Below are 21,918 nucleotides of genomic sequence, written 5' to 3' on the forward strand. Positions count from 1 at the left end.
CTGTGGCTCTGAAGGGGTAGATGGGACCCTCAGGACAGACAGTTTGTTGGATGAGTTCTTGGAGCCAGCTCAGCGCTGCACTGGTAGAATCTCCAGGCCCAAGGCCTTCCTTCATGGCGCCGTCACTTCCGAGTTACTGAATGTTCTCAGTGCCGAGGAGGGTGCTGTGGCTACTGTCTTTCTAGTCCTGGCCACTTTTTCTTTCTCTTTCACCTTGTGCAACTCTGTGAAGACCTTGGACATGTGGGAAAGGCACATCTTAGGTTGGGTACTTTGTCTTTTAGGACGTTCACCTTGGTTTGCCTTTCCAGTCCTCTTGGACCCTGGCCTCACTGAGGTGAATGAGAATCAAACCAGGTTCTGATCATGAAGGCTTAGCCTCCTGCACACTCTTTACTTGGCCTCTCATTATTTACTTCTGTTCCGTTCCATTTCCCTTTAGCATGGGCATCTTACATGACAAACTCTCCAACCCTCATCGTTATGATTGGCTTACCAGCCCGTGGCAAAACCTACGTGTCCAAGAAGCTTACACGCTACCTCAACTGGATTGGCGTGCCCACCAAAGGTAGGTGCGGCTGTGCATTCTCTGGGAAAGCTCTGGGCCTCCCAGGCCTCTGGGAGACTTTGTGTCCCTGGCATCAAGGGTACAGGGTGCTCCTGGCAGCAACTGTGGTTTTTCCTGGTTTACCGGCTTTATTCTCTAGCTATACACTTGTTCCTCCTGGCCTTGTCTGTATTGGCCTAATTTGGGAGGAATGCCTTTGATAGGAGTATTAAGAATTAAATGAGTATAGGGCTTTACATTTCCAGAGCCCTTACGTCTGCGTTATTTAGCAGCATCCCTGTGGAACAGCCAAAGTGGCTGAGAAAATTGAAAGTCAGATAATTTAAGACTTGTCCAGAGTCTGTTAAGTCAGAGCTTGAACTTAACCTGATTCTTAGTCTTGTGTTGTGGCCAGCATACCATGGTGCTGTTTTCAGTCCCCTTGGCCACTCTGACATTAGATCGAGAAGTCCGCTTTGGGGCATTGTATTGTTTCACGGCTAAAGGTTGTGGGTGTCTTCTGCAGTGTTTAATCTTGGGGTGTATCGGCGGCAAGCAGTCAAGTCCTATAAGTCCTATGACTTCTTCCGGCACGACAACGAGGAGGCCATGAAGATTCGCAAGTGAGTCCTCTAGGCCTGACCACCAGGCCATCCCTTCCTTGGCCATCGTGAGACTGGATGTCACGGGGCTTGGTTTCCTTCTTAGTAAACACCTGGTGGGAATTTTAGTGGGAAGGTACCCACTGGGCGGATCACTGTGGACTTGGGTGGGTAGAAGAACAGGACTCAGAAAGTTGTGAGTGTTGTTGTAGGCTAAGCCTCCAGAGGGTGAGACATGTATGTGGGCAGGGGAACACAGAAGATCCAAGAAGGTAGAAGAGTAATGGGGAAGTTGAAAGGTCAGATTGGAGAAAATTTTTGATCTGCGGGGAAGCTGAACGGAAGGGACGCGACCCCTGTGGCGCCCCAGCGGTTCCCGTCTCTGACTGTGCCTGAGCTTGGCCTTCGCTCCGTCCTCTGGCTGATTTCCTCTGCTGTCTTGGCAGACAGTGTGCCCTGGTGGCGCTGGAAGACGTGAAGGCGTATCTCACGGAGGAGAGCGGGCAGATTGCGGTAAGCCTTACCTGCCTCTTCCCCGTCTCCACCCCCGAAGCAGCCTCGCTGCGCCGCTCCACCCTGGGCCCAGCTCGGGGGGACTGTATTTCCCGGTTCCCATTCCTCTGCCCCATGGGCTCTCTTCCTAGGTGTTTGATGCCACCAATACCACTCGGGAGAGGAGGGACTTGATTTTGAACTTTGCCGAGGAGAATTCCTTCAAGGTAGGGCCTGCCTCCAAGCTGGAGGAAGAGGAGGGTCGGTGGAGGTGGGGAGTTAGGTGTCAGTGTGGACCTGCTTGACTCTGGTGGGTAAGGTCAGGACTGGATGCCCAATTCTCTCGTCTTGCTGCCTTACCCCCAAACTTGAGTGTTTTCTTTCAGGTCATTTCTCAGATCCTTAGCATGTATGTATGAGGCCCTGGGGATGTGGTAAGAGCTATTTTTAAATGAAGAGTGATCGAAGGCCACTTTCGTGAAGGAAAATCTCTGGGGGATGTGGTGGCTGGGGTGGGGCAAGTGTGAACGTGTGCTCTTAATGGGCAGCCTGGCTATTTCTGACTCATTGATCACTGCCTTCTCCCCTGGGCAGGTGTTCTTTGTGGAGTCCGTCTGCGATGATCCTGACGTCATTGCTGCTAACATCCTGGTAGGTGAGCCCCCTGCACACACCTGTCTATGCCTTGCGTGTGTTTGTGGGTGGGGGTGGGTGGAGGGTCAGCTTGGTAATGAAAGCGAGAGAGACATGTTCAGCCGCACAGGGTGAGCTCTTAGATCTGCCTGGACCGCATTTTATACTTCTAGCCTCTTTCCTTGGGAGAAGAAGCAGGCTTTGAGGAATAAAGTAAGAATTAGCTGTTGAATGTAGAGGCTCGTCTTAAACTGTAGGAGTCCTGGCTCTGTATTCTGAGTGTTAGCTAAGTGCTGAAGCCTAGGTATGTTCTTGGAATGGATCAGACTCTTCATGATCTGTCTGGGGCACCTTCCAGGAAGGTCGTCTGCCCAGCAGTTATGCGACGTTCAGGTCAGCGGTCTGGGGCCCGTGCGGCATGGTCACAGCTCATGCCTGTGCCCATTCGATGGTTGTGCCGTGCCCTGCTGGTGGACGCCCACGCATCGTGTCGTGGTGGAGGTCTCCCAGCAGTGTGGGGACTTGCCCAAGAGGTGTCTGGCCCGAGTCAGCCAGGCGTCAGATCATGCAGCTTATTCTAAGTGCCCGTGGGAGAAATTGAACCCCATTCTGTTTTCCCAGGAAGGTACATGAAGGGACCGGAGCCCGCGAGCTGCTTCGGTTGTGTGGCTGCCTCTGTCCTGCAGCCAAGGGCAGGCGCCTGACTCCCAGTTGTCTGTCCCTTCTTGGCTGCCAGGCTCCCAGGACGGGGGGGCGGGCGCTGCTCAGTGAATGGGATCGCCAGTGCCCGTGAAAGGCCTCTCCTCCGGCCTGCCTTTGCCTTATTTAGCAGCGGCTGTTTGCAGGAGTACTGTTGCGGGCAGACCTGTGAGCGGGCCCTGCTCTTCCTGTGATTCCAGGAGGTGAAGGTGTCGAGTCCTGACTACCCTGAAAGGAACAGGGAGAATGTGATGGATGACTTCCTGAAGAGGATCGAGTGCTACAAAGTCACCTATCAGCCCCTCGACCCAGACAGCCATGACAAGTAAGGTCTGAGGCCAAGGTCTGAGGGTCGCAGCAGAGAGGAGCCTTTCTCACCCTGTCTGTAGACTTCCCTCTGACCATCCAGACCTGTGTTTACATCATTCCAGGGAGAAAAGATAAGGCTCTGTGGCCTCTGAATGGATTGAGTCTTATACTTGAACACTGCAGTGTTTTTTTATCATAAGTTCTTCAGTTGTGTGCTCTAGACTATCATTTCTCAATCTCAGCATGATGGATATTTTGAACTGGATAATTTCTGCCGTGGGGAGCTGTCTTGGGCACTCTAGGAGCTTTCGCAGTATTCCTGCCCTCTGCCGCTAGATACCCATAGCTGTTCCAAGCTGTGACAATCAAACAGGTTTCCAGACTTAACCAGATGTCCCCTGGGGAGCTAGCTCACCCCTGGTTGAGAACCACTGCTCTAGATCAGTAGTGTTGAATTGGGGTGTTGTACGGCACCCTTTAAGGTGTGCAGTCAGTTTTTGATCAGTTTTTAAAGTTTATTGTGTATGTGTATGTGTGTATATGTGTATGTGTGTATATATTACATATGTAAATAACATAAATGTCAATTTATTTTGCGTAAAACGTTATTATACACGTGTAGGAGGCTTCCCTGGTGGCTCAGTGGTAAAGAATCCTCCTGCCAGTGCAGGAGACCTGGGTTTGTTCCCTGGGTTGGGAAGATCCCCTGGAGGAGGGCATGGCAACCCACTTCAGTTGTCTTGCCTGGCGAATCCCATGGACAGAGGAGCCTGGCGGGCTACAGTCCATGGGGTCACAAAGACTCAGACACGACTGAGCGACTAAGCACTCCACCCCCCCCCCCCCCCCAACACACACACATATGCATGTTGTTGTTGTCTAGTTGCTCAATTGTTTCCGACCCTTTGTGACCCCATGGGCTGTAGCCCGCCAGCTTCCTCTCCATGGAGGTTCTCCAGGTAAGAATACTGGAGTGGGTTGCCATGCCCTCCTGCAGGGGATCTCCCCGACCCAGGGATGGAACACAGGTGTCCTGCATTGTGGGTGGTTTCTTTACCATCTCAGCCACCAGGGAAGCTCAAGAACACTGGAGTGGGCAGCCTTTCCCTTCTCCAGGGGATCCTCCCGACCCGGAGTCAAAGCGGGGTCTCCTGCATTGCAGGCGCATTCTTCACCAGCTGAGCCACCAGGGAAGGCTATACATATATATATATATGGCTTTTATATATTACTTAGCATGGCAGTACCTATCGGCAGTGTGGCCTGGAATGCAGGTTAAGTTGATGTGTGAGAGCAATAAGACTTGTAGCAAAATGCCAAGTCCATGTTGAAGAATGCTATGAGCACAGGGAGACCCATGAGAAGGTGGTCTTCATAAAAGCGTGTAGTCAGAGCAGCTCTATTCAGATGAGAATACAGCTCTCCAGCCCAGCAAATGATGAGTGTGCATAGCCCACTGTTAAATTGCTTCAGCAGTCTGCTTCATGTTTTTAGTCTTTCAGTTTCTTCCAGTGTGTTGCCCACAATTTTACTGTTTGGAGATGTTACTTAATACAGAAATTGAAAACTACTGCTCTAGATATGGCATAATAGTATATTCTTTAGTTAGCCCAAAGTCCTACATTGAACAATATTCAAGAAGAATATGTGTGTGTGTTTATAGATGTTACCTCTGGTGGTAGGGTTATGGGTGATTTTTATTTGCATCTTTCTTTAAAAAAATTTTTTCTGGAATAAGCAGCTACTATTTTTTAGGTAGTTTTATTTATTTTCAGCTGTGCTGGGTCTTCGTTGCAGTGCACGCTTTTTTCTGGCTGTGGCGAGCGGGGGCTACTCTAGTTTCGGTGTGTGGGCTTCTCACTGTGGCGGCTTCTCTTGTTGCCGAACACGGGCTCTGGGGGGGCGCAGGCTTCAGTGGTTGTCGTGTGAGGGCTCAGCAGCTGTGGGCTTTAAACCACAGGCTCAGTGGTTGGGGCACACAGGTTTAGCTGCTTTGAGGCTTGCGAGGTCTTCCCAGACCAGGGATCAAACCTGTGTCTCCTGGCCTGGCAGGTGGGTTCTTTAGTGCTGAGCCACAAGGGAAGCCCCACCCTTGTTGTTTCTGTTGTGAGAAAAACTCCATGATGTAGCCCCAAAGCGGGCTTTGTGAGTGCCTTTGAGAGAAGCTTGACTGACAGGTGGGCGGAGGGAGCGCACAGAGACGTCTGTCTGTGGTTTTGCTCCCTCCTCCCTGCCCCTCCCCTCGGGGGGATGCCTACTCTGACTCCGTCTTGACCACCTGAGTTGGACGCTGTGCTTCTCAGCAAACTTCAGGGTTACCAAAATCACCAGGTCATCTAGTCTCGCCCCAGAGGGGAGGCCTGAGTTCTGCTCAGCACACTTAGCCACGGTGCCTGGCTCTGCCCGATGAGAAGCTCAGGACATTTTGCTGCACCTTGGTTCTGAGGAGTGAGCGACTCATCTCTTTCCACTTGGCTCCTTCCACGTGGGTGGGGGTATCACGGGAGAGACGGAAAAGCCTCTAGGGGCCTCACGTCACTCTGCAGTTGCCCTCCTGTTATCCTCAGATTTTCATACCCAGGGGATTTTTTCCCCCTGCTTTGTCCCAGGGATCTTTCTTTCATCAAGGTGATAAACGTGGGCCAGCGATTTCTTGTGAACAAAGTCCAGGACTACATCCAGAGCAAGATCGTCTACTACCTCATGAATATCCACGTCCACCCTCGTACCATCTACCTCTGCCGGCACGGCGAGAGCGAGTTCAACCTCATGGGGAAGATTGGGGGCGACTCAGGCCTCTCGGCGCGAGGGAAGCAGGTGAGTAGGCAGCCAGCGAGCTGGGTGTCCCAGGCTCAGGGTGAGCGGGACGTGCTGGAGGTCATCTCTTTGATCCCCTTAACTTCTTACTGAATCCTATTAGGCTTAAGTTGCGATTTCAGTGAAGAGACGTGTTCTTGTTCATGGATTCTAGCTTGGCACTGGATGGTGCATAACTTGGAACCATTTCTGCTGTGATCATTCTGCCATCAGACATTTATTGGGCTCAGCTTGTATGCCCTGCACAGTACAGGGTGCTCTGGTTGAAGTTCATTTCCTCCTGGGTCTATTATAACTATGTAGCACCTTTCAGAGTTTGATTGGGGTCATGCACATTGTCCTTTTTAGGCTGAATTAGCAGTCCTGTGTGTGTGTGTTTTCTTTTCGATTTCACCATGCCTGGCGTGCAGGATCTTAATTCCTCAACCAGGGATCAGACCTGTGCCCCGTGCAGTGGAAGCGTGGAGTCCTAACCACTGAGCACCAGGGAAGTCCGCTTCTGTGTTTTTTTTTTACATCTTTTGTTTCATGCCCCAGTTTGCCCAGGCTCTAAGGAAGTTCCTGGAGGAACAGGAGATAGCAGACCTCAAAGTGTGGACAAGCCAGTTGAAGAGGACGATCCAGACCGCTGAATCTCTGGGGGTGACCTACGAGCAGTGGAAGATTCTGAACGAGATTGATGCTGTGAGTAGGAAGCTCTGATGGCTAAAACGCCAGTTAGGGCTCCTGTTCAGGCTGGAACTCTCAGAAGTCACCACGTGGGCTGTGCTATCTAGAAAACTAGAATTGCCAAGTAGAGACGTTGAGGAAGCTGAATCTGTGGCTGATCTGAGGAGGAAGTGAGGACAGCTGTGTCCCCAGTCGGGGCTTCCTGCCTGCCTGATGTACCTGTGCCAATACCCAAACCAATTTTTGACATGGCCTCTGGCACCTGGGAGCGTGAAGCTCCAGTTGCTTCCTTCATATATTTTCCTCCTAGGGAAAGGAAATAACTGACAACTCAACATCTTGTCTGATTTCTGCTTAGGTAACTTGGTCAGCTCTTCTAGAAAAGTCCTTTCCAAATTTGTTTTTGAGTTTCTCTGTCCTTGAGGTCAGAAGTAGACACTTCCTTTTCTTTCGGTTCTCTGTATCCTTTTATGCCTCCTGTAGGAATTCAGCAGGGCCTGGAGTTTCCCTCCATCCCCATCTCCCCACCTTCTTCCTGCTGACTTTTCTTGACCCCTCAGTCCCCAGCCGCAGGAGAAAGCGGCAGCTCAAGCTTGAGCCCTCGCTCTGCGCATCGGTCAGTTACAGTGTGTGAGGGAGCCGGCCCCGTGCCTGGCGCTGACGACTGACACTCCTCAGGGTCACCTCTTCCTCTGGGGGGCTGTGTGTCCGATCGCCTCTCCGAGCTGTGTGGTTCCTGCAGGGCGTGTGCGAGGAGATGACTTACGCAGAGATTCAGGAGCGGTACCCGGACGAGTTTGCGCTTCGAGATGAAGAGAAATATCTGTACCGATATCCTGGAGGGGAGGTGAGATCCCCTTCCCGTGGGCTGACTGTTCCATCCTTTGCTTGGGGTTTAGCTTTAATTTGGGGGAAGGATTGAATGTGAGTTTGGGGACCTTCCAGGGGTGCTTAAGGTATCACTTAGTTTTTCTTCCTACTTTTGGGTCCTACTGTGTTTAATTCAGCTCAGGCAGTTCAATCTGTTAAGATCCCCAGGTAAGGGATGACAAGATAGCCTCTGTTGTTGAGTACATTTTAGAATCAGCAGAATCTTTTTTAACTTTTTAAAAAAAAATACTTCTTTCTTATTTATTTGACGGCGTTTGGTCTCAGTCGCAGCACGTGGGATCTCACAGTGCGGCAAGCGTTGTTTGCACAGCCTTCTCTCTAGTTGTGGCCGTGAGTGTAAGCTTCCCGTGGCATGTGTGATCTTATTTCACTTCAATGACCAGCGATCAAACCTGCGTCCCCTACATTGCAAGGCTAGTTCTTAACCATTGGACCACCAGGGAAGTCCCCATCAGTTCTTTTTTTTTATTCCATCCCCACCCAAGCAGGTATAGGCACGAAGTAAATATATGGGGTATGAAGGATTTTCCTGTCATCTGCGGTGTTTACGACAGCTTGCTGGTCTAAGTGGCTTCATAGTCTGGGGATGTGTGAGGCAAAGGGAAACAAAATAAATTTACAGGGTCTAGGATATCCCTAGGAACCTCTGTTGCCTTACACTCTGCCTACACTGTAGGGAGAAAAAAAATTCAAAACACACTTTGCGTTCAGATTTTTCTTTCTTGACATACAGTTTTCTTGGTCTGCATATAGCTCTTGAAGGGTCTGAAGATTCTCAGGAGATACCGGGGATGGGGGTGGTTAGCAGGCGACACGAAGCTGCTGAACCTCCAGGAGGAAAGCCATCTGGGGAGAAAGAAGCGGCCTCTGAGCTCTGGACACGGCCACTGACTTGGCTGCCAGCTCGCGCCTGGCCTCCGACCAGCCCGCCCCGTTTCCCCCGCAGTCGTACCAGGACCTGGTGCAGCGGTTGGAGCCGGTCATCATGGAGCTGGAGCGCCAGGGCAACGTCCTCGTCATCTCCCACCAGGCTGTCATGCGCTGCCTCCTGGCCTACTTCTTGGACAAGGGCGCAGGTGCCATGGGGGGGGTGGGGAGGCTGGACTTGGGGTGGCACTGGGATACCTGGCAGCCAGACCTCCCCCCTTGCACTGAGACTGGAGTGCATTCTTCAGTCGGCAGTGCGGGGCTCCCAGCAGCCTCGGGGCCAACCCCTCTGCTGGTGCAAAAGCCCCCAGTGGAGAGGGGCTGCTGCTGGGGCTCTGTCCTGCTTGGCTGGAGGGGCAGCATTGAGCTCACACGCCTGGCAGCAGTAGAAAAGTGGTTGGACATTCCCGGCGTGTTACTTGAGCTCCAGGGAGGGTGGTGTCTTAGAAGCATCTTTATCCTTGGGATTCGGGGTAGACAGGTTTCTGGGGTAGCAGTAAGGAAGTGCTCCTCTGTCTTCTTTGGTACGCCCCTTCCTTCCCTTCCTGATCTTCCTACACTGCTGAGAAGCCTGCACACTGGCCTCTGGTGTACCCACCTGAGCCCCAGTCTTCCCTTCGTGGGTCCCCTGGACACAGCACTTACTCCTGTTTTGCTGCAAGGAAGGATCTGCAGCGGGCTTATTTCCTTTCTGAGACACCCAGTAGTCTGGGTGGCTTTCTTGGCGGCCGTGTTGATAATTATCGGGTTTAGGGGAGGAGTTGTCCAACTCAGGTCAGGGTAAAGAAAACTCATGAGCCCCTTAGATGCTCTCTTCCACTAACTTGACCTTGTTTCATGACACTGAGATTTCCTCCACCTGGACTTTCCACTTTCAGATGAGCTGCCGTACCTGAGGTGTCCTCTGCACACCATCTTCAGACTTACTCCTGTGGCCTACGGTAACCATGAGCCTAGGAACGGGCAGGAGGTGGGGCTTGGGGAAGGTCAGGATTTTAAATTTTCTGTAAGTTCGCCTAGAAGTTCTCCTCATCGCTTCTGTATACAGGGGAGGTTCCCTCAGTCCTTCGGTTTTTGAAAGGATGTATGTATGTATTTGGGTATATCTGTGTTCTTTAATTACCAAACTGAAACATAAGGGCTTTTTCTTGAAGCTTTTTTTTCCTGAAGTTCTCTCTGTTTTCTCAGGGTGCAAAGTGGAAACAATTAAACTCAACGTGGAGGCTGTGAACACTCACCGTGACAAGCCAACTGTAAGTATTTTTCCATGGATGACATGCAGGTTCCCTGCCACCTTGAGTCTTGAACCTTTGACATCGAGAGACGAGGGTTTCTTTTATGTCCAGAAGGAAAAACAGATCCAGAACTCATGTCCCACGTAGTCTGCTTACTTCCCAAAGGAAGAGATGTTGGAATCACTATTTTTGAAAATTAGTATCTCTTTCATGAGTCTTAACCTTGACAGTTGGCTCTTGGAAATCCAATGAAATATGGAAAGTGTTTGGCAGAAGTGAAATGCAAATATCACCTCTTCCCCCCAAGAAAGCGCTCCTTTTGGAAAGTAGGTTCCTGGAAGGTGGGGTCAGGAAGTGTAGGTTAGTTCCTAGGTCTGCCCTGGTAATCTGAGTGATCTTAAATAAGCCCATTCCTTTCTTTGAGCGTCTCTCTTGCTTCAAAGTGTGATGCTCAAGGAACTTCTCCCCCCTATAACCCTTTAGCTTCCCGGGGCTGGGGGACTAGGCCATGGCCCAGGTCTTACGAGAGAGCCTGTCTGCGGAGGAGCAGGAGTGGAGGAGGCTGTTTGGTTACAAGCGTTGTTTAACCTTGATGAGTGAGCTTTTGGCTTGGCTTTCATTTGTGTGGTGTCCCTCGTTTCCAATCAGAACAACTTTCCCAAGAGCCAAACCCCTGTAAGGATGAGAAGGAACAGCTTTACGCCTCTGTCCAGTTCGAATACAATCAGGCGTCCAAGAAATTACAGTGTTGGGAGCCGGCCCCTCCAGCCCCTCAGCCCGCTCCGTGCCCTGGACACGCAAGAAGGGGCCGACCAGCCGAAGACCCAAGTCAGCATTCCGGTGGTGTAACCGTGTGTCTCCCTCCCATCCTGGCCCCCTGCCCTTGTCACTAATCTCCGAGGAGTCGTGTCACCTCCAGCCCCCATGCCCCCTCCCGGCCCCACACCGTGAATCTCAGCCAAGAACGCGAGGTCACGTGTTTCCAGACCAACCTTAGCTAGTCCGCGGTGTGAGCTGTCTCCCTGCCCGGGGGCAAGCTGGCGAGCTGGGTGTTTCAGGACAGGTTGGGGCGGTTTGGAGGAGGAGGAGAAGGGCTCCCCTCTCCTGGGGTGACTGGCACAGCTGGGGCTGAGGCTGAGCATGCCATGCTCCTGTCCGTCCACGGTGTCTGTAAACTCAGTCACGTCCTTGTGCTGGTGGAGGTGGGGCGGGGTGGAGGGGACCCGGAAGCCCCTGTCCCCTCCGCCTTTGTCTCCCCGAGGTGTGCCCCCTCCCCGTCTGTGCCCGCCTGCTCTCTTCCCCGTCTCACGTCCCCTTTGGGTTGTCCGGTGTGGTGCGTTCCTCGTGTGTGTCTGCTGAGGACGGGAGGGGTGGTGGGTGCGAGGGGAGTCCGGCCCCTGTTGCGTTCTCTGCAGTGGGCCTCGGTGGATCTGGCCTGGGGGAGCCTTCCTTTTCCCTTCTCCCTTCCTCTGAAGTCAGGTCCTGCGGGGGTCAGCCCAGGCCTGACAGAACATCCACAGATTCTCTGAAGCCTGCAGGGAGACACAGGATGAGAATTCTTGTCCCCTTTCATGGGAAACAGTCTTGAAGGCTCCAGTGCCCTGAGGGAGGCTGGCTCTCAGTCTGTGAGAAGTGCCTTGGTTTGTCCTTTTCAGACGTAGGTTTCCAGGCTGCAGCGGGGTGAGGTGTGGGCGAGCAGGCTGCTGTCTAGCTCTTGTAGGGCCCTCGGAGGGCAGGCATCTCTTTTCTCCAGTGGCTCCCAGCTTCTCTGCCAACCACAGGAACTTCCCTGCCAAAGCCCGTGACCTCTGTCTGGGACTGTTCGGAAGGACAGAGTTAGATTCAGGAGTCATTGCTGAGGTTTGAATTGCTCAAGGGAAAGGCAGAGAAGGGTTCATGCTGTTTCCTAGTAACATTCAACACTATTCCTTTATTTAACTTAAAAAGGAATATTCAATATTGAATATTGGTTTTTAAGTTAAAAAATTTTTTATATGAACAAATTTTTCCCCAAATGTTGTGAAAACCTAGTGTTAAATTTAATCTCCCTCACTAAAGGTACTGTTCTATTTCATCTTGATGTCCAGAGGAGTCTTGGAATCCAGTGGGATCTAGCTCTTAACTATTTACTTGTATCATTTTATCTTCTCTGCAGAGTTAACCTGGAAATGCTTAGAGTAGCGATTCTTAGCTCCTTGGTGGCCCTCGATGGCATACCCCCCCCCACCAATTTTGAACACAAAATATATGAATACATGTATCTGCATTTTTCTGAGAGGCAAGTCTAGGTTTCTCATGAGATTTTTAAGAGAGAGAGGGCTCCCCACCTCAGAGTTATCAATCTGTCTCTTAGAGGTAACCAGTAGTTAGCTAGTGGTTAGTTAGTAGCTAACTAACCAAATAGCCATTTGCCAGGGATGTTTTTATTTGGTAATAGGAGACCTTTGATAGCATCACCAACTCAATGGACATGAATTTGTGCAAACTCCAGGACACGGTGAAGGACAGGGAAACCTGTTATGCTGAAGTCCCTGGGGTCGCAGTCGGACATGCCTGAGCGAGTGGACAGCAAGAGACCTTTTGTTGTGCTTCTCATCTCGGAGTATTCGTGAGAGTCCCTCACAGAACCCGTGAGACGCACTCCCGCCTAGATCCACTCTAGGCTTAATTCTGACTCTGTCTCAAGGTCTAGGGTCTTTAAATAGCTTCCCTGATGATTCTGAATCACACTCCAAGTCAGAACTCCATTTTATGATGTTGGTTGGAGAAACACTGGGGCCATAGTTCCTTGGACAAAGCGTCAGCCGAGGAATTCTGAATTTCTCATAGTTCTGAAAGAACAGTTCCCTGGAGTTAGCTGTGTGAGCTGATCACAGTAATAAATGAAGTCACCCCTTCATTGTTACTTCAGGCAGCAGCCTGTTCAGCTTTTACCCTTTACATCGCAGGGCGATGTGGAACAGATCTCTGCATCATATAGGTGACCTATGATAGCAGCTGAGAGCTTTAAGCACACTGGAGAGAAGTACTGAGATGAAACGTGGGATGATAAGGCTTATCATCACAGGCAGCTGGCTTGTGACCTTGAGTCCTTTATTCCTACATCCTAAGTAGGTCGGACATCACAGCCAGTTTTCAAAGGTCACTTGCCTAGATTCTGCTCGAGATTGCCTTTCGGACATAAGGTAACCTGCTGTTCCTGTTGAGGCATTATATAATGTGTGGCTGGTGTCCGTGTTTGTGGAGCTTTGGGCTGGGTGGCTGGTGGTGGCGGAAGGAGGCGCAAACAGGAGAAAAGGTCCTTGCCCTGAAGAAGGTTGTTTTAGAGAAGGGGCATGTGATTTATAATAAACGAACAGTGGTGAAAGAGCAACACACTGCGTCTATGAACGTGGGTGTTGAAGTGGAGCAGAGAGTTCCTTCTGCCTTTTCTCTTGTCCTCCACTTGTGAGACAGAGGGTTGGGAGGTGGGACTGTCCCCCAGGATGATGTGGTCTGGGAGATGCATGTGGCACTTTTGCAAGGCTGCCTTGTCTAGCTTTGCTTGGCTGGTGGCATCTTTAGCCCAAATGGGCATTCGGCCTTGTCTGTTGCTGTGAGGTGAGAGTGATTCAGAGCTAATGCGTGAGAAAGAGCATTTTGATCCCCAGTTGGCTTTGGGCTGTTTGTACTCTTAATGAGAAGAGAACTCTCTAACTAACCAGCATCGTGTTACCCTGTTAAAACCCCTGCATTAGACGCAGGGCACTGGGGCGTTCACTGGGGCCCTCGGCCTGCTGATATTTCGCCACTCCCCCCATATGCCAGTTTGCTTCCGCAAGAAGAGAAGCCAGAGGTGGGCTCAATCTCATAATGGACACCAGAAATTAGATTTCTGGCACCAGAAATCTGGCAAGGATTTCAGCATCCTTTGGTTTTTAGAGCAAGATCCCTCCAGAGAAGCTTCAGCAGGAAGTCAGGAGGGCCTAGAATGGAATAGAGCTTTTACTCGACATATTAAGAGGAAATCTGTTCCCTATCTGTTCTCTCCTGTCCTCTCCCCTTCTCACCTGAGTGTGTACTATGCTGGGCTTAGTCGCTCAGTTGTGTCCGACTCTTTGTGACCCCATGGACTGTAGCCTACCAGGCTGCTCTGTCCATGGGGATTCTCCAGGCAAGAATACTGCCATGCCTTCCTCCAGGGATCTTTCCATCCCAGGGGTCGAACCCAGATCGCCCACATTGCAGGCGGATTCTTTACTGCCTGAGCCAGCAGGGAAGCCCATGTGCGCGTGTGTCGGTAATATATACACGTTACTATGATTCTGTCTCCATCACAAAGCCTAATGAAGGACAAACTCCAGAGCACCTTTTGTTGAGGCTTTCAGTTATGCTGGGCTTACCTTGTGGCTCCGCTGGTAAAGAAGCCGCCTGCCATGCGGGAGACCTGGGGTTCAGTCCCTGCGTTGGGAAGATCCCCTGGAGAAGGGAAAGGCTCCTCACTCCAGTATTCTGGCCTGGAGAATTCCGTGGACTGTATAGTCCATGGGGTCACAAAGAGTTGGACACGACTGAGTGACTTTCACTTCAGCTATGTTATGGGAGAAACAGGAGAAGTCTTTAACATTTAATCTATTGTTAGAAAATGGGGAAAGGAAAAATCACTGTCTATTCAATTATCTTTTTTTCTGCTTTAAAACTGAATGAGGGATTCTGTGACAGATTTGAAGAGGAAACTAAAACAGATTAGAGAGCTTTTTTTTTTTTTCCTGTATCTTAATCCTTAAATGGAATTTAGCTCTTATTTATTATTTGTATTGTCTTTGCTTTGGTTTTGATAAGGAGATTGTTTTGCATTCAATTAGAAAGTGCAGTAAGAAAATCTTTTAAAAGATACATTGTGCTAGGTGTCTGCTCCATATCCATGTCTCTGGTTTTTGTTTTTTGTGTGTTTTTTTGTCCTCCCTCCCCGGTCGGGAAGACCCCCTGGAGAAGGAAGTGGCAACCCACTCCGGTACTCTTGCCTGGGAAATCCCAAGAATGGAGGAGCGTGGTAGGCTACAGTCCATGCGGTCGCAAAGAGTTGGATATGACTGAGCGACTTCGCTTTCACTTTACGTGAACCCTCAAGAAGTTAGGGTTAGGAGAACAAAATATTTGTACTCTACTAAATGGTTGAGTGTTTCCTGTGAGGTTCTGGGTGTTCCTCATTACAACCCACATTTGATCTTCAAAGCCACTGGCAGTTTGAAGAAACAGGATGTAGCTGTTTGGAAATAAATCCACCTTACGATGTCTCTGCGGGTAGGAGCTCTGCATACCAGAGAAACTCACTGATGCTCGGCATGGCCCAGGGACAGGGGAGCCCGTGTCTCATCACTGAGGGAGCTCTGTCTGGGTTGTGTAGTCTTGTGCACGTTCCATCGTCTTTGCTAAGCCTGGAAGCCATGTTGTGTTTGTTTTCCAGAAATTTCATAACTTTACACGGGTTTTCAGTATACATTTTAAAATGTTTCAATTTGAATTAGGTATTTTAATTTTCTTGGAATTAAGTACTTTAGTTTTAATTTGATTTACAGTTGATTCAGATTGCAGCATTGGCAGGGTTGAGCTCTGACTTGCGATCGAGGTGACACAAATATCAGAAGTATGTCCAGGGGTTTAATTTAGACTCATGTTCAGAACACTGTATCTAGAAGTATTTATATGCTAACTGCCTGACAGACTGTGGTAGGGTCCCTAGCTGACTAACTGGCTCTGCTAAGATCTATAATATGACAGTCTGACTGTTTTCTAATTGTACTGGTTGACACTGTATGCATGTTACTGTAATTCTCTATTGCACATGTCCTACAAAGAAAGGGAAGTTTCTTCAGGGGGAAGTTCTGTACTATGATTTTCAGTAGACATTTTCTTTTAGAGTAGCAGCCAAACTCTATAATCATTTTATAGAAAGTGAATGTTGACCATCACTTGTAAGGTATTTCTTAAACTGAGCTAAGGAGGTATGAGCTCAAAGCCTGATATCACTGCCTTTGCTGAAGTCATCCTATCCATTCCCCCATTTCTAGGGGAAAGTTCACTTTCTGAACTTCCTGTGTCCTCAGCCTCCTTGTGATGGGCTGTAGCATTCCATTGGATAATGCTGCTGTTTTTAGTCTGCCATCCACTTGGCTCTAAATCATAATCTAATTAATAAAAATTTAAAGGAAATTTTGGCAAAAGTATTTTTTTCAGTAAGCCTTTCACTGGGGATCCATGACTCATTGATCTTTGTACATGAATTGTTTGTGTATATATGTATTTTTCTTGTGTACCAAGAAGTAACAAGATCAATTCATTCTGATATGGTGGTAGTTTTCCTGTGGCAGAAGCAAAGGCGTGGTCACCAGCTGCACCCTCTGGAGGGGCTGGGAATGGGCTGAGCACGCCTGGGTTACGATGCTCACTGGGTTATCGGCCGGAACGGACTGAATTGGGAACCTCACCCAGTAGAGCTGCCCTCCGGGTTTCCCAGGCAGAGCTCTGTTGAAAGAAGGAATGTAAATCCTTGGCAGCATTCTAATTTAATCTGGTGACATTGATGTTAAAATATGGCACTCAGATCCTCAGGTATATAAATGTATTTGAAATGTGTTTTTTTTTTTGTGTGTGTGTGTGTGTAGAATGGGTAAATAAAATTGTTGAGTAACTTGAATCTCTCAGAAGCCTTCTGGGTTTTTTGTTTTATATTTTGGGTTGTGTTCTCCACCCACTCCCGGACCCCCAAAACTTTGCCTCAGACTGCTTGATGATTGAGCCTCAGACAAGCCAAAGTCAGGCCACAGTGACTGGAGTGCTTGGTGGAGGCGTGGCTCTCTTGCACCCCCTGCTGGGGAATATAAGAAGGACGTTATAGAAGGCACCTGGGCGTTGTGTGTACTTTTTGGCGCCTCTACCTGAATTAAGGAAAAATTACCTTTGATTTTTTTCAAATCATAAAAGGACTCTGTGCTGTGACTCACACTAGCAAAATGGAGCTCATAGTTGGGGGAAAAAAAACCAAACTTTGGAGGTCACTTAGAATTTAGCGGACGGTTCCTTCTAAAATGTGAGCTTCCTGTTTAAAAGAGATTAAGATTTCTTTAAAAGAGATTACAGCCAGTGGAATTAAATGAAATTTAACCGCTTCTGGGATAGGAAAAACAGATGGCAGTGTGCCACTATTCTCATGCTTGATTCCTTGTTATGTTAACAAGGAAATAGGAGCTCATTAGCCGTGTAGGCTCTCGGATCTCACCCCAGGCCTGTTGAATCAGAATCTTCCTGGATGGCCAGGCAATTCAGATGCACATTTAACACTTGGGAAACACTGTTCTAGGGGGAGGAATTTCTCACAAGGTTGAATATTGGATCTCAGTTTATGGGAGAAACTTGGTTTCTGCTCCGATGACCGATTTCAGGACGGACCCTCCTCAGAAGCCAAGGAGCCCCTGCCCGCCGCCGCAACATCACTGTTTTTGGCCTGGGCTTTTGGCCACTGTAGCTCTGCGTACTTTAACCACGGGGCCCTGACCGCTTTCGCCTCCTGCCTTGGGTCTGGAAGGAGTGCCTGGTCCAATGTGGTCCCAAGGGTCAGCTTCCTCAGGGGAAGAAGCCCGGGGCGAGTCCTTGCGAGTCTGCCCGATTCCCAAGAGAGAGATGCGTGCAGCCCCGTCAGCGCGTCCAGCGTGTGTGTGGGCGTGGGGGGGTGTGAGCGCCCGGGGCACCTGCAGGGCAAGGGAGGGGTTCTGCTCGACCTCCTCGTGCCTGGGCGGTGGTCTAACGCCTGTGTCTCTCTTCCTCTCCGGCTCCTAGGCAGAGACCTCGCGGGCCGCGCACAGGCTCCCATCTCCGGCGCCCCCTGCGTCGCCCTCCTGATGGTGTGGAGGCTGAGGCCAGACGGCTCCCGGAGACTGGGGTCTGCTGAAGACCTGGGCATGTCAGCTCCACTGGGGCTGGAGCAGGAAGCTCCGTGGGGCGTGGACATTCGGGGCCGCCCGAGTGAGCCTGGAAAAGCTGCCCCGCATTTCTTCCCTCATGCCTAATGGAAACGTCAGTCACCCTGAAACGCTCGGCTTCCCTATGCCTGCAAACATTCCACAGCCTGAGCTGATGCGTTTTGATCATCTCTCTGCTGGGTTTGGCCCATGTTGGCCAATCCTGTTCTGTTTCAGCAGTTTAACATCTGACCAGTGACTGTCCCCCTGGCTGGATATTCTTTGCCTAATGTACAGATGCAGCGCTTCAGATTTAGTTGTTTCCACCAGAGAGGGCTGACCCGCACACCTTTTCTGTGCTATAAGAGCTGGGCTCTGCATCCAGTCCCGGTGCACAGGCTAGAGTGTAATAGGTCGTTTATTCCGTCACATCGGAAGCAAGAGGCAAATTCACCAGGTGGATGGAGGGTATCTGAGAAATCTAGTCCCCAAAAGATCTCTTCTGTGGCGATAGAAGAGCAGCATCAGGAGCCACCTTTTCATCTAGAGAAATTGTTCTCGTTCCAGGCCCCTTGAGGGCAGGATCTGACTGCAAGACTCCCCGAAATGGGTGCCCTTCTTCTGAGTTCTGTTCTGGAGCAGTTGTGCTCTCTACCGATACTGATACTGTGTGCCTCTCGAAGTTTAAGAGGGCTGAAGTCATCTCTTTGGTGGTTAGGAATGCGGGATGGAGAGAAAAATAGGGTGCCATTTGGATCACCTGCAGAAGTAAATGAAGTTTCCTTGGGCATCACCTCTCCCAGGGAGTTGTTTCAGTGTCGAGACAGGTGCAGGGAGACCTGCCCTTTAGTGAGGTCTGCTGCCGTGATACAGTAGCTAAGAAAGCTGTGGCTGTGACTTCAAGAGCATCTGGCCTTCTAATCCCTTCCTCTTGGCTAGTTGTCACCCTTGTAGTCTACTGGTCTCTCATGTAGAACCTTGGTTGCCCACTTCCCCACCTCAGTGCATTAATCGTGTGGTTTCCCTTGAAGATCAACCAAGTAATTATTCCCTAGATCAGTGATTGTCAGATGTACAAATATGTCTCTGTAGATGAGATTTTAATCTGCCGCTGTTCCTGAAAGAGGATATGGAAGTTCCCAAGGATACTATATCATACAAGCAAAATATTTTTTTTTTTTTGGTAAGAATAGTAGGTTTCTAGCTTTTAAAACTTTCCCCCCCTTTTCATTCAGATGGCCCACTTGCTGCGCAAGAGGGTGAGTAGCAAGAAAAGTAATGCAATACAGCTTTTCCCAAATGGTTCTTTAATACTGTGGATGATACAGGGCTCTGTTATCTAAGGTGTGATGTGCTGGGCTGCTGGCAGTTCAGCAACCAGCAACTAGGACCTTATTTTAATGCACAAGGCTGCCTTCAGAAAGGTCTCCTGACTCTGCTCTGTAGCAGGTAATTTTTATCTGTCTGCTCATAGCATGTTGTACTGTATGATTTTGTTCTGTGATGCAGATTTCTTTCTGCATCTAAATATATTGTCTTTTGATGATCTGATAATGTTATTTAGTTATTTATTCATCCACATAAGGTATTTTAAATCCCCATATTAATGTCTGCTTGTATGTACCGTTATTGTGTTCAGTTTTTTTTTTTTGGTAGAAATTTAGGTAGTTTGAGTATTTAAGTTTAATGTCCATAGTATTACCTTAAATTAAAATTTCAGAATGTAGTATCTGTCTTCTGGAAAAGGATAATAAATATGTTAAGGCACAGTGGGTTTCTTTTGAATACTTTTTTTCCATTGATTTTTATTATAAGTATAAACCAAGAGATGCATTTCTCTGGAGAAAAGTTTATCTCCTGGATAAATAAAATCATGCTAAAATTTTTGAGTAATATGTATTGCTTTTGTAATAAGAAATATAATAATTTATAATGAAAAAATACAGCTAAGTTTTAAAATCGCACACAGAGCAGGATAATATAGGGTATATAATACATACACAAAATAGTAACATCATGCAAAATGTATTTGAAGCTAGCTTCTTTAAAATTATTCTCAAATTATTAGACTGTGTATATATTTCCAATTGGTTTTAATTGGCAACTCATTTGTCAAGTTCCATTAGCATTTCAAAATGATAGTGGGATCATTACTGCTATGCATTATCAACATTCTAGAGCTTTATTTATTAACTTTATGTAATGATTACCTTTGAATTGCCATGCTATGTGTAAAACAAAGTCTCTGTCCTCTTTCTAGAGTTTATTATTGGAAAGGAAACAGTTAACAGCAGGTCTGTAATCCATACCTTCTTGCTGGGAATGCCTTCCCCCTTATTAATGACCTTGACCAAGGCTATTTTTACATAACAGTTATATTTATGATAGCAAATATTAATGATAAAGGAACTTGGAACACTCTCTAGGGCCGTTAGCAATGATATAAATTGAAACGTTCATAATAACAGTAAAATTATAAATTCTATACACCCAAGAGCTCTGATAGCATTAAAATTGCTTACAAATTCTCCTAGTTTGAGAGAAAGTGCTAAATATATATAGCTTTAGCAGTCTATCTGGAGGAGAAACAATGACAAGAGTGTCAAGGGTGTACTTCCCTTGGGAAACTCTCCTGAGTCCTCTTGTGCTAGTGTTGGTCGCTCAGTCGTGTCCGACTCTTTGCGACCCCGTGGACTGTAGCCTGCCAGTCTCCTCTGTCCATGGGATTTCCCAGGCAAGGATACTGGAGTGGGTTGCCATTTCCTTCTCCAGCTGATCTTCCAGACCCAGGGGTCGAACCCGCATCTCCTGCATTGCAGGTGGATTCTTAGAGCCAGGGAAGCTCTTTTGTAAGTGTCTCTTACTCAGCAATCAAGTCATTGTAGAGGGCTGGCAGTGTCCGTGATCATTCTTGTTTTACAAACAGGTGAATGAACTCCCTTACTGAGTGGCTCACCTCAACATTGGTGGAGTTTTTGTCAAATTACAAGATTTGTGATGGTGAGGGCCCAATAAACACATAACATACTACTTTTTAAAATAGGTAGAAACGTCAGAGATTATCAGGATAAGAAAATGACTGATTGTAGAGTACTCCAGGTGTTGGGTAATGGTCATTGTTTGCTTTATTTCTGCAGCTGTAATGATTACATGTTTTGAATCTCTCCAGGTCTTCACTGGGGACTCACCATGAGGAGGGGCAGCGTTTGGTTCACTAGCTTGTCCTTGTTGGTGACGACCCTACTGGCACAACAACCTACAGTCATTGTCTAGATCATTTGACAACTTGATGAAAGCTAAGGAGTCTCTCCCCAGAAAAAGGTTCACACACATAAGTTGTGCATACTGTTTGGGGGTGGTCATGACCTCCCAAAACCTATTCTTGGACCTCAGAGTAGGAAACTAGGAAGTAGATGATAATTTCCACACATACTCATAACCCCATTTTCCTTTCTTTGACATAAAAAAAAGAGACATCTATTTGATATTAACTCATTTAAGCAGAGAACGGGAATATATGAAATTCTGAAATGCTTACTTTTTAAAAAAACTGACCTTTGTGGAATTTGAATAGATTGTAATAAGATAACATTGCTGTTCATGGAAAGTAATATTTTCTTTTTCTTAAAAACTTCAAGAAACAAAGTCTTCTTTTATTTTCATTAAGCCAGTTGCATTTTGGGCAGAATAACTCCCTTCAGAACTCTCTTCTGAGTTCCCAAAGACACTTAAGTACCCTTTTTGGTTGTCTCTGTGATACCTCACATTTGGAAACTAGGTTATATTCTATAGGTGAGTTTCTCCTTGCAATTAAGTGAAATAATTTCAGAAGCATAGGTACCCTTGGAAAGAGCATTCCAGATCTAATGGGGCCTTGCCTCAAAAAGTGTAATGCCCTTCACCAAGCACCTAACCCGCTTTCAGGGAATAGCTTGTTTATCCATTTGGGTTTTCTTCATTAGTAATCCACTTATTTTATTGTTTTTCTTTTCTTTTTCCTTAATAGATATACTTTTATTAAAGTATAGTTGACTTACAATGTTTCAGGTGGACAGCAAGGTATTCAGTTGTACATGTATGTACACATATATTATTTTTCAGATTATTTTCCATGATAGGTTATTACAAAATATTGACTAGTTCCCTGTGCTATACAGTAA

The 21,918-nt window shown here is 48.1% G+C and overlaps 1 protein-coding gene across 9 annotated transcripts in view; it reads left to right on the top strand.

Moving 5' to 3' along the window:
* The window catches only part of PFKFB2 (6-phosphofructo-2-kinase/fructose-2,6-biphosphatase 2), a 27,193-nt gene extending 7,542 nt beyond the window's left edge, over positions 1–19,651 (top strand). For 6 of the 9 annotated variants that reach the window (XM_043923176.1, XM_043923174.1, XM_043923173.1 and 3 more), the window contains 14 exons: positions 443–568; positions 1,074–1,170; positions 1,596–1,662; positions 1,794–1,868; positions 2,236–2,292; positions 3,174–3,298; positions 5,892–6,099; positions 6,637–6,783; positions 7,511–7,615; positions 8,606–8,735; positions 9,465–9,527; positions 9,775–9,839; positions 10,470–10,661; positions 17,637–19,651. In XM_043923176.1, the coding sequence (XP_043779111.1) occupies positions 443–568; positions 1,074–1,170; positions 1,596–1,662; positions 1,794–1,868; positions 2,236–2,292; positions 3,174–3,298; positions 5,892–6,099; positions 6,637–6,783; positions 7,511–7,615; positions 8,606–8,735; positions 9,465–9,527; positions 9,775–9,839; positions 10,470–10,661; positions 17,637–17,699 (1,520 nt within the window). In that variant the 3' untranslated portion in view covers positions 17,700–19,651. Of the gene's footprint in view, positions 1–442; positions 569–1,073; positions 1,171–1,595; positions 1,663–1,793; positions 1,869–2,235; positions 2,293–3,173; positions 3,299–5,891; positions 6,100–6,636; positions 6,784–7,510; positions 7,616–8,605; positions 8,736–9,464; positions 9,528–9,774; positions 9,840–10,469; positions 13,007–17,636 lie in introns of all 9 variants that reach the window. The other 3 variants (XR_006344848.1, XM_043923177.1, XM_043923180.1) reach the window with 3 other exon arrangements.
* The last annotated feature ends 2,267 nt before the right edge of the window (positions 19,652–21,918 follow it).

This window comes from Cervus elaphus, chromosome 14 (genome assembly GCF_910594005.1).
Source record: "Cervus elaphus chromosome 14, mCerEla1.1, whole genome shotgun sequence".
Lineage (NCBI taxonomy): Eukaryota > Metazoa > Chordata > Mammalia > Artiodactyla > Cervidae > Cervus > Cervus elaphus.